We start from the raw sequence: 16,393 nt of genomic DNA on the forward strand, positions 1-16,393 counted from the left end.
GCGGTGCTGAGGAGGCGCCCTGCCTGCGAAGCGGAGCAGACCGGGCAGCAACGGCCTGGCTCGTCCTTCTTGCCTTCCCAGACATGCGCCGAGGCGCAAACCCGGACCGCAGGGTTTTTTCCCCGCGGCGCCCACCCCCACAACATGTCCACCTACCCCCGGGGCTGGGAGGGAGGTGGCGAGGCCCCGGGGCCCACCCAGCCTGGCAGGGTCGGGGCGGACTACCCTTCCCAGCATGCGGCGCGGCAGCGGCTCCTCAGCCGAACTCAATTTCCCTGCGCTGCATGCGCGGTCCCGCCCCGCCTCACCCAGCACTACACTTCCCAGCGGGCTGCGCGGCCTCGTGGCGCCTTTTCCCCTCCCGGACCTACATTTCCCAGCAAGCCCCGCGCGGCGGCGTCCCTCAGTGTCCCGCAGCGGGCCGGCGCGCAGCATGCCGGGAGCGGTAGTCCCCCCGCGGCGTGCGCGCGCCGCGAGGCGGGCCGGGGCGTGTCCTCGGGGGTATATAGGCAGCCGGAGGGGCAGGGGTCTGCACTCTGCCGCCACCGCCCCTGCTCCGCTAGCTTCTATGCAATCTTCGGCCGTCGCCGCTCCCCCCTGCGTTGAGCCTGCGCCGGCCTCCCCTACTAGGTAGGGCCGTTCGGGCTGGTCCCGGTCCCGGTGTGTGCGTGTCGGAGAGGGGGGTGGGGGGGCAGCAGGAGAGGGGGGTGCGCTTTCGCGCCGCGGGGTGGCCTGAGGCGGGTGGGGGTGTGCAGGGGGCGGCAGGCAGGATTTCCTTTGGGGGGGGAGGGCTGAGGGCGCTGGTCGGGCTGGCGCGCCTGCCCCCCTTCTTCCCCCCCCCCCCCCCCCCCCGGTTGCCCCCCCACCGGCGGTGGTACGTGCCGCCGCGCTCTTCAGCGCCAGCTGGGCCCGCTCGGCTCGCGCGGAGCCGCCACGTGACCCCTACGCGGCTGCTGCCATCTTTGTTGGGGGCAGCCGACGCCACGGAACCTGCCCGTGGGGCGGGTTGGGGGAGGGAGGGCGACGGGGGGGGTGTGGGGGGGTGGTCCAGCGGTGTCACGTGACGCCGGGCCTTCAGCCCGTGAGGAGCCGCCGTCGGGGTTTGGCGCCAAGGGCGGGGGGCGGGGCCGGGGGGGAAGGCGGGAAAGGCGCCCATTGTCTGCGAGGGGCGGGGGGGCCGGGGTCGCTGCCCGTCTCACTCAGCCTTTGTTCCGCCCGCGGAGCTCCGCAACGCCGCCCCCGGCCTCCCTCTGGCGGGGGGGGGGGGGGGGCTGTGTGTCCCGCCGCTTGCTCCGGAGCGCTGCCGAGGAGGGGCTGCCCGGCGGGCGGCCCTGGCCGGCCCCCAGCCCCCCGAGCTGCGCGAACGGGCGCCCTGGGCATATGCCCGGTTTTCTGACGGGAAACGCGGTGCAAAACGCCCTGTTTGGCGCTTTGCAGCTTGTTCCGCGCCGCACGTTTGCGTGGGGACAGCTGTGAGCGGGTCAGCGGCTGCAGGCTGGCGGGGTGGGTGGCCATGGTGTTTAGGGACAGGAGACCTGTTGGCCGGGCTTAGTCCGGTGTAACCTGAACGGAGAAACATCTGTTTTCCTAACAGTCTTTCGTTCAAACAGTAAATAAAACTGAAACCTGTAGGTTTCTCCAAAAGACAGCCCGCAGGGTGAACCAGCTCTAGGTGGCCAAACACCTGAAAGCAAGCACCACTCCTGGCTCTGGTTTCACACCTCTGAGGGCCCAGTTCCCGTTACGGAATGGGTGTCCCATTACAAACACTCATGCAATGTTTTGCTTGCAGGATGGAAGAGGAATTGGCAGCTCCTTCCACATCCACAGACAAGATAGACAGGTAAGATGGAAGTCAGAGCTTTAGATTACTAAAGAATGCAAAATCCAGGGGTTGTTGAGCAAAACAAAAAGGTTGCCCTTCAACTCTGTTGTTAGACTTGAAGCTTAACTGGTGCAGATGCTGTAGATGCTGGGAACTTGTGCTCACCAGTAGTCTGCCCAAGTCTAGTGCAACAAAACTCTTTCAAGGACTAATAAATACATGAATACCAGCTGCTGTTAGGGAGTTCTTGGTCTGTGAGTTAGTGTTGGGGAAGCATTGGGGAGGTAAGAGTATGTGACTAGTGCGTTGTAGTGCTCCTCTTGTCCCAGTCTGAGGTACAGGACTAGGATGAACCTTCTGGAAAGGGAGCTGTGTGAGATGCACTGAATTCAAAGTAAGACTTGGCCTCTGTTGTTCTTCTCAGATGCATCATGCTGTGCTATGAGAAGCCATAACTTGGATTTAGTCTTTTTCTTGGCTTAGCTAGCATCAGAGCCTGGTGAAGCACTGTATGGTACTCAGTGATGCATTGGTGTGCAACTCTTGCAGTGTGTCCTTTAGCATCCTTTGTCATACCAGGTTCTGATACACGCTTCTTGCAGCAGTTGGTTAAAATTAACCTGTCTGCCCTTGGTCATCAGAACTAAAAGTTGGTCCAGATTTAAACAAAACCAAACACCACCCCCCTACCCTGGTAGTTCCAGCCAGTGTAATGTATGCAACTCGCTCTTCTATAAAGCTGACTAGGTTTTGAAAGCTGGATGCAAAATTACTATGGAAACTAACAGAATCTTGTATTTTACTTTTATATCCCTATTTCCAGTATGGATGTGGATGGAGAATCAAAGAAACTGTTGGGTTTGGGACAGAAACACTTGGTAATGGGAAATATTCCGGCCGCCGTTAATGCGTTCCAGGAAGCTGCAAGTTTACTGTGAGTAGTAGAATGTATTAACTCGAATGTTGGACAGTGTTGTAGTTGGTGTGCAGTTCAGACACCTTTTGCGATAGCGATTGCCAGTGCAGTTTCCAAAGGAGGAAAGGGGATTTGATATTTTATTTTGCGGTGTATGCTTCTAATGTCTGTTAATATGAAAAATAATGGGGGAGTCTGGCTCATTAGCAACTTGTTTACTTGTCTTGATCAGTCTCTGAGGGTGATACCTCTTTGGGTTTTGGATTAATTTGCTTTGCTGGATGTTTGAGAGGAGCATTCATTATTTATTTGAAACAATTGGAGATGAGCTAAGAAACTGATCTTCCTGTCCAGGAATTTTTAGCTTTCGATTTCATGTATCAAAATCTAAAGCAGGCACAGGCAAACAAATCTTCATTACTTTTGTAGGGGTAAAAAGTATGGTGAGACAGCGGATGAGTGTGCAGAAGCTTTTTTTTACTATGGAAAATCTCTCCTGGAGTTGGCAAGGTATGCTAACCTCTTCTCATTTGACTAAGAGTTTGTGTGTTGTAGCAGGATTTCACCCTTGTACAGACAGGGTTACACTAGAACTTCATGTATCCAGGGTTGCACTGGGTGGGATGGGACGCGGCATTGCAGCTTGTGCAGTTAAAACAAGAGCTAAGGGATAACAACCTTTTGCTCCCTTTAGGATGGAGAATGGTGTGTTGGGAAATGCCTTAGAAGGGGTGCAGGTTGAAGAGGAAGGAGAAAAAGCTGAAGATGATTCTGCGTTACCAACTGTTGATGGTATGTAAAGCTGTCTGCCATGTCGTGGATACAAGTTCAGTCCATTGGTATCTTAGCCTGAATCATTCTCTTGAAACTCTTAGCAGCCTGACTGAAGTTTTTTGTTCTTCTTCTAATATTGCTTAAAGATTGAACAAAACTTGTAAAACTTCTGCAAGGAACCACTCACTAAAAGCATGTGTAAGGCATCACCAGGTGTTTGTGCCCCGAAACACTGCATTCAAACTTGCCTTCTTGAGCTTCACAGTCAACTTGAACTGCTTTGTAGCCTTGCAGCAGTACACTGTGTGTAGCAGGACAGGTCAGAGTCTCTGTAAAAGTCCGAGGACAGTAACTACTTTGTGCTGCCTGCAGCTGGAGATAATACAGGAATTCCTGTCAATCCAGACTATTAAAACACTGGCACCTCTTGCTTAGCTGTGACTAAAAATGCTAGCACGCAAAACTGCACACTGCTTGAGCGGCCGCTTGCAATAATGCAGCCTGGGGAAGGGGAAGGGGTGTGCTTAGTTCAAGTTATTATGTTGGTTGTGTCCTAATTCCTTCTACTTTGAAAATGGAGCTCTTGGGGATGTCGTCTAATTTGATGACAAACCAACACACTGGAGGGTCTGAGGGTGGTATTGTCAGTACCCATTAATGTCTTTATCACTAAACTTGGAGAAATGTTTATGCTTCCTCAATCATGTAGAAGAAGCAAGGGAGGAATTGAGAGAACAGGTATATAACGCCATGGGGGAAAAAGAAGAGGCCAAAAAGTCTACAGAAGAGTCTCCAGTACTTTCTGAGAAGGAGATCAAAGAGGAGGATGTTGAAATGAAAGAGATCACAAAAGAAAAAACGACAGAAGCAGCAATTGCTGACAAGGACATAAAGCTTCAAGAGGCTGAAGAGAAGATGGAGGCTTCTGTGGAAAAAGAAGTAACTTCAGAAGAGCAGAAGCAGCAGGTAGCTGAGGAAGAGGAGGCTATAAAAGGGGAGGCACCTGTGGAAGAGAAGGTAGTGGAAAAAGAGCAGACGATGGTGCCTGAAGACAAGGTGGTGGAGGCAACTGAGGAGAAGGAGAGAACAACTGAAGTGTTGGACGAGGAAGAAAAGGCAGCTGTGGAAGAGGTTGAAGCTGCAGAAGTGGCTGTGGAAGAGAAGGGAGAGGTGGAAGAACAGACAGCAGAAGCAACAGAAAAAGAGCCAGCTGTGGAAAAGGGAGAGGCTGCAGAAGGACAGGCAGAGGCAGCTGTGGAAGAGAAGGCAGTAGCAGAAGTGACAGCAGAGGGGCAGGTAGCGGTTGCTGTGGAGCAGAAAGAAGCTGTAGAACGGGAAGCAGAGGCAGCTCAACAGAAGAAGGTGGAGGAGAAGCAAGAGCCAGTAGAGACAGCTACAGAAGAGAAACCAGGTGAATCTAAAGACACAGACTCCTCAAAGGAACCTGCACTCAAGGAGGGCAAAGAGCCATCTAATGACATAGAAGAAAAGGCTGAAGTATCTGCTAAGGTAGAGAAAGAGGAAAAGAAAGATGACCTGATGGAAGAGGGTGAAGGTGCTAAGGTAGAAAAAGAAGAGAAACATGACCTGATGGAAGAGGGAGAAGGTAACAGTGAGAGGAAAAAAGTACTTGTGGGTGGATGACTTGATGGATTTGGCTAACAATGGGTAAAAAGTGTTCCATTCAGAATTTTCTGTTTGCCTTAGAATAAGGAAAAGGCACAGTAAAGGGGCTCTTGAAGGATTTTACATCCAAGTAAAGTTTCAAGGAATAGTGAGTAGTCTTGGTTTCTTTAGACTAACGCTTAACTAACTGCAAAGCAAATCTTACTTGAAAGCAAACTTACAGCCCTGTGAAATGTGTAAGTAACGGCTAGGCTGGTGGAGAATACTGAATGGATGTTCACTTGCATGCATCTGGGTTTGTTATACTAACCTTCGAATAACTTGAAGCACAAGTTGCCTCTAGTTATAACGATATTTTGTTTTAAAACAATGGAGCAGAAAAATAAGAACAGCTGAGTACATATAAAAAAGTACATTTGCTTTTGGTGGGGGAAAGGAACTCTCCATTTGAGTCTTTCTGGTGGTAACTACAAGTGAGAATTTGGTTGGCAAATGTAAACATAATTTGTCCTGGAACCTGAAGGCTTATTGCTACTATCTAGTACAGTCTTCCAGCTATCTAGCTTTTTCTGCCATTCTGCTTCCCTGCTTCATATAGCTGTCTTCAGGATTATATGAAAGTAACCTAGCAAAACTTGTACATTTTGAAGTATTACTTGCATGGTCTTAGTAGGCCAGTGCTTTCTATTGCACAAGTTAATTGATGAACTGATAATTGGAACTTTGCTTGTCAGTAACACAGCTTCACAAGAAAAGCCTTGTTTTAGGAGTGGCCAATATTCAGACTAAATGGTTCTGGACACTGAAAGGGTTTGTACTGCTAAGCACAGTGAACATGCAGTGGTGGAGCAGCTGCCTAACAAGGTGTCTGTCTGGACAGAGTATGAACATAAGCAAAGAGTAGTTATCCACTCCTCATCCTGTGAAAGGTTGCTTATGTACACATACTGCTGTTTTGTTCTGGTTTTTTCTTCCAACTCTGTTAGTGTGAGGACATTCTTGAACATCCTGGTCTGGTACTGTGTTGTTTCAGGCTCCTCCCACTTCTTAAATTTTAACTTCCTAACATGTCTTCTGTTTTACCTTTGGTTGAGCTGTCCTCACACTTACAGGTTTGTCACTCAGTGGTAGGTGTGCGCTTTTTGGGAGTTAGACTGACAAGCTCAGGGGTTCTCTAGTCCCCACCCCATCAAGCTCCTGTTATTCTGGAGTTAGTCAGTGGTCAAGATACGGGAATTAATTGTGCAGCTTTAGCATGCAAGTCAACCAATGCTGTAAAGTTATTAGCTGTGCTCCTTCCCTGCACATTTTCCCACAACGTTTTCTCCTGGTAGTACAGATCATGCAGTGCTCCTACACAGTATCAGAAGTCACATCAGTGCTACACAACAGCAGGTTCGTTAATTACACGGGCATTTAAATGTCTGACACGAGGAACATGAATTCAGAAAGAGTCTTACTTGTACACAGCTTGGCAGCTATCTTGCTGAAAATGCTTGTTAGCGGTAGCGTGAAGTCCAACAGCTGACCAGTACCTCCAGGGCGGCTCAGGATCGCATGGCTTCGGTGGGAGTTCACAGTGCGTTTGTGAGAACAGATTTCTGCCTGTGTTTCTGTACTAGATAGTATGAAGTTAAACTTAAAACAAGGCCTAAGGTAGCCTGGAACTGCTTTAGTCTACAGTGCCTAACACTTTCAGCAAGATGGCTGCTGCTGAGAATTTACTGCACCTGTGCTGCTCTTGCATCACATGTCTAACCTGTCCCTTGAAGGATAAGGGCTGGATAGAATATATTCTGCCTGACTCCATGTGAAGCAGGTGTAGTAACAACAAGTGTTCACATTCATCTGCTTTTCTTGTAGAAACAGAAGAATCTGAAGAGGAAGATAAAGAAAATGATAAAGCTGAAGATGATAAAGAGAATGAATTGACAGTGGAAGACAAGGTGAGATTGCTGAGCTCGTGCAGGTGCTCGTGGAAGAGTGTGATATTTGTCTAAATGTCATGTTAATGTCTTTACAAAAGCTCCGTTGTATTTCATTTAGTCCTGTGGAGGAAGCAACTTCTGAAAACCGATAGTGCCTAAGGAAGGGGCAGGGTTATGCATAGTCCACGTTGTAGGATCTTGCTCAGCTCGTGTCTGTGAGCTTGGGCTTGTTGAGCTGTGCTAAAACAAATGTTTGCAGGCTACTGATGAGTAATGCAGCCTGGTAAATGCAGGGGCAGGCAGGGAGAGTTGCTTTAGCTTGTCGTTAAAGTTAGTTACCTGTAACAGTCTCTGCTTGTTTTGTTATTGTCTCACTATGTGCATTGAGGGTACCCAGTCCAGTAAGCTGTGATTAGGATGGGAATTTGGTGGGAGGTATAGTGCAGCTCAGATCTGAGGTGTTAGTTGATGTAGCAGTCAAAACATCTGGAAAAATCTGAAGTTTGTTAGTGTAGTACTAAGTGTGCTAAACAACAGTCTCAAATAGAATATCTGTCTGTTCCTCGGACTATTCTAATGAAGTTCAAAATATCATTTTTTTTAAAAAAAGTGGAACATCAACTCCTTTATTTAGCTTTTGGTTAATCTAAATAGCACCTTAAACAAAATCTTATTAGGATAATATTGGTGCTTTGTGCGCTGATATTTCTGGAAAAAAAAAATTAAGGCCATATCAACCAACGGTGTAAGCTTATGTTCCACTTAAAACATCTTCACTGCAGGCAAAGTCTTGGTTGATTCAATAACCATGTTCCTTTTTTTTGTCCTTCTAGTGGTATGCTGTTTACCTCTTGAAGAAACTTGTTCCTTGACAATGCTGCTTAGAAACTTAGTGTTGTTGTTTGATGTGATATGTAACCAAGTCACTTAACGCATTTCTGGTCTTTACAGGAAAGTGAGGAGGATGAAATTGGAAATCTTGAGCTAGCCTGGGACATGCTGGAGTTAGCAAAAGTGATCTACAAGAGGTAAAGACTTAAGTCCTAACTTAGATATGTGCTAGAGAAACCCACTGTAAATTGGCAGTTACTGAATGTGGCATATTCTGATCAGGATTTCAAAACTACTTTTTTTCCCCTTGATTTAGACAAGAAACAAAAGAAGCTCAGCTCCATGCAGCTCAAGCTCATCTAAAGCTAGGAGAAGTTAGCATTGAATCTGGTAAGTAATATTAATTCTTGTGTACAGAGTGTTCAGTTCCACTTTCTGTCACTCTCTTCAAACTTTAACAGGAATGGAGGTGAGGTAAGGCTGTTAAGATGAAACAAAATAGAATTTGTCTGATTAGGATAGTGCAGCCATGTGAGAAGCTTTGGAATCAATGGATGAACAAGTTCATGCCTTAAACCAAGATAGTCCATGCTTTTCCAGAAGAGTGAAAGAAAGCTTTGAGAAGTAGTGTGTTACCAGTTCAAAACCAGCCTTGTGCTCTGCCTTACCGGCAAGGTTTGGTTAGCTTCAGAAACTTGGAAGAGACTTTCCTTATTGAAGTAGCGAGTCGCTGCGCGCAATAGGAGGTGTCAGTACTGTGCTACTTCCAGAATGGAAAGATGGCAAATGAAAAAATCGTTGACTCTCTTAGACTTAACAAAATACTAGGGTACAGTCAGGGAAGACTGCTATGCAGCAGAAAAAGGAGTGGGAAGCAAGCCCCAGGTTTGTGCTTTCTAATGTGTCTTACTTGCCCTTCTTTTTTTTAAAAAAAAAAAAAAAACACAACCCAAAAAAACCCCAAACAAAAAAAGGTGGTTTAATGTTGTTGAATCCAAGTAGGATGTAATCTTTCTCTCTGGCAAGCACTGGAAACTGTCTATCGGGTTTCTGGACCAGGGATACGAAATGAGGGTTGTGTTTTATGTCAGTAGAACACATTCAGTGGAGAACTTGGCTGGAAGGTAGCTGGCGATTGCCCTTACCTCTAGATTAAGTTCCAATTGTGAGCAGTTACACTCAATTCATGGTGGCAGGTAAAACAGCAGGATTTGTGTGCCTGGTTTTGACTTGGTTGCTTAGTTGACCATGTGGCTGTAAGGAGACAAAGCACTGTTGAGAGAACTAGAGGAGCTGGGCTCTTTAGCAGTCTTGGGGGGGGGGGGGGGGGGCAGTGTTGTCACTTGATAATCCAAAAGCAGCCTGTCACTGAACTCAGCTGCTGTGTTCAGTGGTGGTTCTGTTTTCAGACTGTACGAAGTGTGATGAAATACGGGGTAACTGAATAAGAATTTAGATCTTGCTTGTTTGGATAAACAAGTGTGGTTTGTGAAGACCTTATGGCTTTCTCCCACAGAAAACTACGCGCAGGCTATAGAAGAGTTCCAGGCCTGCCTGGCCCTGCAGCAGAAGTACCTGGAGGCTCATGACCGCTTGCTAGCTGAGAGTCACTACCAGCTGGCGCTGGCGTACCACTACAACAGCCAGTTCGATGAGGCGGTTTTGCAGTTTGGTAAATCTGTAGAAGTCATTGACAAGAGAATGGGTAAGTGGATTTCTAGAACTGCCTCGTGAATATGAGAGCTTTCACAAGTCAAAGCAGACTTTGATTAACTGCCCTAAAAGTAGTTAGATGTGCTCACTACCTAGCTGTGCAAATGTTTGCTGATCTGTATGTGGTAACGGGCTATACCGATACCAGAATTGTGGAAGCAGTGTGAGTCAGCAGGTACTTGCCTCTGGATGTTGGTAACTGGGCAGCTACTTTGTCTTGAGGGTTTTTGCCATGACAACTGTTTCATTCTAGCAATGCTTACTGAGCGAATAAAGAAGACAGACAGTGCGTCCCCTGAAGATGAGAAGGAGATAGAAGAGCTGAAGGGACTGCTCCCTGAAATTAAAGAAAAGATAGAAGATTCAAAGGAGTCTCAAAAGAGTGCAAGAGTAGCTGAGCTGGCACTGAAAGCAACTCTGGTTAGTGTGTCCTGTTGTTTCCTTTTAACCAAACATTCTTCTAGTGAAACTTGAAGTGAACCAGCAATGGGAGGAGCTCAGACTTGATCGTACGCATTGGGGGCTCATGGCTGCTCACAAATGTTATGGGCTGTGATTGTGAGAAGGAAACTGAAGTCGCTGACACCTGAAGAGAGGATAGTAGTAAGTGCACTGACATGAATGGTTCCAAACTAAACTGGCATTTTATAGGCTTCTATAGCAGGTTAATGTGTCAGGGCTGGGAACTGCAGCCCAATGTGAGAATGGACTGAATGTTGCATCACTGAGTTTTTTGTCCATCTGTCCTGTCCGGAAGTGCAGGAGCAGATTGCAGTGTCGAGATGTAGAGTTGGGTTTTCTGTCTCTTTTTAAACTTGCGTGGATGGCCTTGTGTGAATAGATGGTCAGAACTTAACTCCACTGTTTTCCTTCTGTGTTTAAGGTTGGAACTACATCTGGCTTTGCACAAAGTGAAGACAGTGGTTCTGTTTCCACAGTAAGTTAACTTAAGATAGATGTTGATAGTTCCTGTCCACTCCAAGGATTATTGTTTGCTGTTACTCATGTGTCAATGTCTGTCTTGTAATAGATTCCAGTAAGAAAAGCAGCTGATGGTGCATCTCAGTGTGTTACAGACATCTCTCACCTAGTCAGGAAAAAGGTGAGTCCAGAAATGACCAGTTGAACAGTTTGTTAAAGTACTGCTGGCTTGCTCTGTATAATTTGATTTCTTAAAGCTTTTTTTAACTTAGTTCTGTAATGGAAAAAAAAACCACTTTAAAAGTAAAACCAGAAATAGTGCATGAAACTCCTTTCCACTGGGAGCCAATCAGTCTGGGAACCATCCAGCCTCCAGGAGACTACTCTTGATGGTTCTTACCCTGCCTGACCCATACTGGTTAACCTCAGAGCAGAGTTGTGTGGCCTCTGCAGGTGTTCTCTGAACAAGTGCCCTCCTCTGCTGAGGACCTGCAGGAAGAGCAGGGTGGCCTACAGATTTTAAGAAAAGGGCAAGCGACCAGGCTGAGTTGGGTTCCCTTCTTTCCAAGTGGAAATGGAGAATTGGACTTAAAAAAAAAAAAAATTAGCAAAGCCAGTCTAATGATAGTAATGATAAACTGCCTCTTAAAAAGAGGATATATTGAGCCACTAGGTTCCTTAAAGTTATATGTTTGTTCTAGAACTGTTTGCCAATATAAGTAAAACTGTCCCCTATAAGGTCTTAGTTTTTATTTTGTATGCTGCTGTGGCCCAGCCTGGCCTGTGTTATAGTAGCCTCTTCCAGTTCAGGTTTGCCTGGAGCAATTTTGATCTGCTTTACACTGGTGACTGTAAGTGTCCTAGATGCCCTAAATCTACCCCCTTAATGGTTACCTGCCTCAGCAGTTGCATGTTTCCTTGCCAAACTATAAGGATAATTCACTGCTACAGGTACTAGCACCTAAATAATGTCTTACTGGAAATCCTTTGTGGTTGAGGCCCCTGTACCAAAGAGTTTTGGTTAAACCTTAATACTGAAGTACCTGTCTTGAACCTGGCAAGTAGAGGTTGAATAGATAATGTGCAATGACATCTAGATGCCAGCTTTCTAAAAAATACTTCTGATTTGTGCATAGTGAAGACTATAAACAATTTTGTCTTCAGAGGAAACCAGAGGAGGAAACGCAACAGGGAGACAATGAAGCTAAGAAATCTAAACCAGAACCGGCTGTCAATGGTGGTGGTGGTGATGCTGCTCCCAGTGGAAATGAGGTTGCAGAAAAAATGGAAGAGGAGGTGGGCAGCTGAGTCAGGAGCTTGTGCTGTGCTTATTTTTATTTTCCCTCCCTCTGTTCAGGCATGATTTTGTGCCTGGTAGATGTACTGGATTTACTGCCTGCTGGTCTTAACAAGGCTTCCCAGATGAGATGGGGAATGCCCCCCAGTTGGCAGGATGCATGTTGTACCATGGTGTCTGATGCTATGTGGGCTGGAAGGGCACCAGCGGTGGAGACTTGGAACCTGTGGTGTGGGACAGAAATGTGTTCTGGGTGATTGTGTCAGGCTGAACTACAGCACAGGGCCTTTCTGCAAAGTATTTCTAATATTCCTGGATTTTATTATTTATCACTTGCACTACAGTTGTTAACTTCAGTATTTTAGAGTAGTGTTGGGCTCTGAAGACCAGCAAAGCACAAGTAGTCAGTTAAGTCTTTAAACAACAGAAACATTGAACTGCTGCATGAATTGGTTCTGTAAGGCAGTGTGGTTTGTTTTTTTTAATTATTAAAACCAAAACCTTTTCTTTTCTTTCAGACAGAGAAAAGGCCACAAGCAGAATCAGGGGCTGCAGTTGAAAGCACAGTATGATAATTCTTTAACCTTGGACACTCCTCTCCTTACAAGGAAAATGGTTTTGTATATAGTGTATTTTTTCACTTTTTCGCAACTTTTGTATGACTTCAATAAAGGTTGTAAGCAAATGTTCTTGTCCTGACCCTCCTAAACCCCCTGGGGAAGGCTGATGAGAGCTTGTCTGGCCCCTGAACTCTTCATGACTGCAACTGCTGAGATGTGGTGTTGGCACTGCTCAAACTCTACTTTATCCCTTTATCTCCCTTTGTTCATGCACTGAGAGCTTGGGGACAAGGTGTGGGAGCAGGGGGTGCTGAGTCCCTGGCTGTGCCCAGGTTGGGATGGGAGGCTGCTCTCAGCCAAGTGTGTGTGTGTGTGTAAGAAACAAAGTCCAAGAAGTGAAGAGCACCAGGCTGAAGCCATTTATTAAACATGTAGCATGTGGCCTCCAGCACAGGGCTGGGAGTCTCACCAGGGGTTTTGCTGGTTCCCAGCACTGAGCTGTGTGTGCCTCTTGTCAGGCTTCCCCTAGAAAGGGCTTGGGGGTGGGAATGTGCCTGATGGGGGGGGGGGGGGGGGGGGAGGGAAAGTGACTGTGCGCCTCCATGCCCTCTGCCAGTCCCCAAACCACCCTGGTGAACAGGATGAAACAACTCATCTGCATGTGGGCATGGTCCTGGGGTGAGGAGCAGCCTGAGGAAGGGCTCTGTGGCTGCTGGCTTTGGGGTCTGCCTGATGCTGCCTGTCCTCTCTGGGCCTCTTGCTGATGCCAGAATGCTTGGGGTGTCTCCTGCCCCAAGAGGGACCCTGTATGCTTCCCCCTGCCCCAGCACTGTGGTCCCAAGCCCCCCTACCTGCAGCTATAAGGTAAATTTTGCCATCCCTTCATCACACTTCTGGTTAATATTCTGGCTCTAGCTTAGTGAGTTGAGGCTGGGGCAGTGCTACAGGGGCATGGAGCATACGTGGCTCACCTTCAAGGAGATTTGTGCTACACTGGGGGCTCCTGAGCAGGAGGAGGGTCTTCCAGGGCTGCAAAGGGGAGGAGGGGAGAGACATGGGGGTGGCTGGGGGCTGTGGGGCTGCCTGCCCCAAGCACTGGCCTGGAGGACTCCTGGGAAAGGAGAAGAGTGGTGTTAACAGGAGGGGGGTCCCAGCACTGGCAGCCCTTGCCTCACAGGGTATTGGGTGTGCAGAGAAAATTGCACCCATGGTTTGGCACCTGGTGGGGGGACCTCCTGCCCTGGTGGCCCTGGCTCTGTGGGGCTCCCGTGTTGCCAGCTGCAGCCAAGGATGGTCTGCCCAGGCTCATCCCTTCACATCCATCATCTTGCCTGGGTCAGCAGCCCAACCCCATCTTCCCTCCCCTCCCTTGAGACCTGGAAGTCACCCCAGGACTAGGCTCTTACTGTAAAAAGCTCTGGTGCAGCCAGGGCTGGCAGGACTGGGGGGGCCACGGGGGGCGGGAGGATGGGGGGCGACAGCCGTGGCCCTGTCCACTCTGCGTGGCATCGCAGCATCCCCACTTCTGCCCGGAGCTGGGCCAGCTCCTCAGCGTGCCGCTGGACCGCCCACAAGCCTGGGGATAGGAACTCGTCACTGTGGGTTTACACTCGCCCCAGCAACCCGTTCCCCTGGCATCCCTCCGGGCTGGTGCTTGGGGTCACTGGGGGAGCCATTTGTGACCCTCCCACCTCCCCCCCTCGCATTTCCTCTCAATGTCTAAGGCAACATTGTCCCCTGCCTCAGTGCTGTCGCTGCAATTGCGTGCAGCAACCCCCCCCCCCCCCCCCCCCCCCCCGCCCCCCCCCCCCCCCGCCCATATTTGCACCAGCCGGTGGCAGCTCAGTAGCTCTGATGCTGCAACCCCGAGGGGCTGAAGATGGGGGCTGTCCCCGCCCTTCGGACCCGTCACCTACCGGCATCAGCTCGCCTCTCCCTCCTGACCTTCAGGGCCAAGAGCTGGTCTTCCAGCCGCCGGTTCTCCAGCTCCACGGCCAGCAGTGCCGCGTCCGGGCCCCGTGCCCCAGCGCTGGGGGGCTCTGTCGGCACAGCCGTGGGTGCCTCAGCTGCCGGCTGTGGAGACAGGGCCCTGCCGGGGGATGGGCCCGGGGCTGGGGTTGGGGCTTACCCATCCTCCTGCCCCCGTGCAGCCCCGTGGTTCCTTTCTCCAGCGCCGTGGCCTCTGCCTGGACATGGAGGAGCTGGGCCAGGATGGCCGGGTTGTGCCCTCCGGCGTGCAGGTAGGACCGTCGCAGTGCCCTGCCGCAGCCCTGGCGTCAGCCATTGCTGGGGGGGGCAGCAGGACGCTCAGCTCGGCTCCACCATCACCCACAGACCCTCACCTGGCCTCGGCGGCGAGTGGCCCGCTGGCTGGCAGGAGGGCGTCGAGGTAGAGAGCAGCCCTGGGGATGGGGGGGTGGGCAGGGTGAGGGGCTGAGGGCCCCTTGATGTGGAGCACCCCTCACCCTGGGGTGCTGCCCTGGAGGGGTGCAGAGCCCTGCGTCCCTAGCCAGGTCTCACCCGCCATGCGATAACCATCCGACATGATCCCGCAGCACCTCCGGGGCCCGGCTCAGCTCCGGTTCCTCCTGCTCAGGATGGGGGGTTGCAGCCACCCCAGTCCCCAGCACCGCCAGCCGCCGGCACAGCTCTGTGGGTTGGTGAGGGGCCATGGGGGCTCAGCACAGCCCTGCTCTCCAGGATTGGGATGGGGGGGGTGGGGTGGAGGGGGTGGGGGGGGGGTGGGGGTGGGGTGGGGGGGTGGGGGGTAGGGTGATTACTGTAGCCCACAGGTGCCTCCCCATGCTAGCACCTACCCTCTCTCTGCTGCTCCAGTTGCTGGGTCCTGGCCCGGATTTCGGCCACATGGTGCTTATGGGCCTGCAGCAACTCCTGCGCCTGCTGCCCGCGTCCCGGCGGTGGGGCCAGCCGCAGGCTGGGGTCTCCCTGCTACACGGCGGGGGGGGGGCGTTGCATCGGGCAGGAGGGGTTGGCTCCACCGGCCATGGGGCTTGGGGTGTCGGCAGCCGTCGGGGTGCTGATGCCCACCCCAGGAGTGTGGGGTTTGCCATACATACCTCCCCTGTCAGCCTCCTGGAAGCGGGTTCGGCCGTGCGGAGCAGGGCCCGCTCGCGGGGGGTGAGCACGTCCCCCAGGGGAGCCCCCCGTGCTCGCCCCGGTCCCTGCACCGCCGGGGGGAGCCCGGGAAGCGCACGGAGGTGATGTGGCTCAGCGCGGTCCCCACGCTGGGACGTCCCGACCTCACAGAGGCAAATGGGAAGAAAAGCGGGGAAAAAAACATAAAAGCTTAATAATACAAACTTTTCTGGCATCGGCAGAACGGGCTCTGAGGGCTGCCCGTGTGGTGCAGCGGGGCAGGACGGAGGGTCCCCCTGGTTCAGGCTGGGCAGGAGCTGGCTGCGGTGGCTGTGACGCCCCGTTCCGTCGCCTGCGGCGTGTCCCAGCCCAGCACCCGTCCCTGCACCCGTCCCCGCTAACCACCCCATCCCCACACGTCCGGTGCCAGACGCAGCTCCACACTACCGAGGTGTCCTGCGGCCTCCCCGCCGTGCCCGGAGCCCCCTCCACGGGCGGTGGGTCTCCCCCCGGGAGGCACGAGCTGCCGGCTGCCGGCGCCCCGAGGCACAGCTTCTCCTCATGCGCCCGCCGCAGCGTCCGGGAGCCGAAAGCCATGCGGCAGCGGGGGCAGGGGAAGCCCCCGGTGCCCGGCATGCGGCACCCTGGGAAGCACCGCGGGGCAGGGGGCGCTTCAGGGTGCCACCCTGCCGGGGGAGAAGGGTCCTCCCGGGACCGCACCCTGGGACGCACGCACAGACCTGCTCGGTGGCTGCGGTGTTTGAAGCCGCCGTTGCTACGCTGGGACGGGCGAGGGAGGGCGGCCGCACCCCCGAGCCTGGCGATTCCCACTGTTGGCCACGGGCAGCGGGAAAGGAGAAAAAAACTGTCGCTTGGCCACCTGAGCAATCCACAGGAAAGAAGATG

At 51.3% G+C, this 16,393-nt stretch overlaps 1 protein-coding gene across 2 annotated transcripts; it reads left to right on the forward strand.

Moving 5' to 3' along the window:
- Positions 1-537: 537 nt before the first annotated feature.
- NASP (nuclear autoantigenic sperm protein) lies at positions 538-12,510 on the forward strand. 2 transcript variants are annotated; one of them, XM_086462048.1, is made up of 15 exons: positions 538-630; positions 1,793-1,843; positions 2,649-2,759; positions 3,171-3,251; positions 3,436-3,533; positions 4,225-5,121; positions 7,005-7,087; positions 8,021-8,097; positions 8,217-8,290; positions 9,417-9,605; positions 9,867-10,033; positions 10,497-10,550; positions 10,644-10,715; positions 11,699-11,830; positions 12,350-12,510. In XM_086462048.1, exons 1-15 carry the CDS (start codon positions 569-571, stop codon positions 12,401-12,403), a joined length of 2,202 nt encoding a protein of 733 aa, XP_086318174.1. In that variant the 5' UTR covers positions 538-568; the 3' UTR covers positions 12,404-12,510. The 2 variants fall into 2 exon arrangements, with proteins under 2 accessions (XP_086318174.1, XP_086318175.1); XM_086462049.1 differs by having other exon boundaries at positions 7,005-7,086; positions 8,011-8,097.
- The last annotated feature ends 3,883 nt before the right edge of the window (positions 12,511-16,393 follow it).

This window comes from Leptosomus discolor, chromosome 3, assembly GCF_034619465.1.
Source record: "Leptosomus discolor isolate bLepDis1 chromosome 3, bLepDis1.hap2, whole genome shotgun sequence".
In the NCBI taxonomy this organism is placed as follows: Eukaryota; Metazoa; Chordata; class Aves; order Leptosomiformes; family Leptosomidae; genus Leptosomus; species Leptosomus discolor.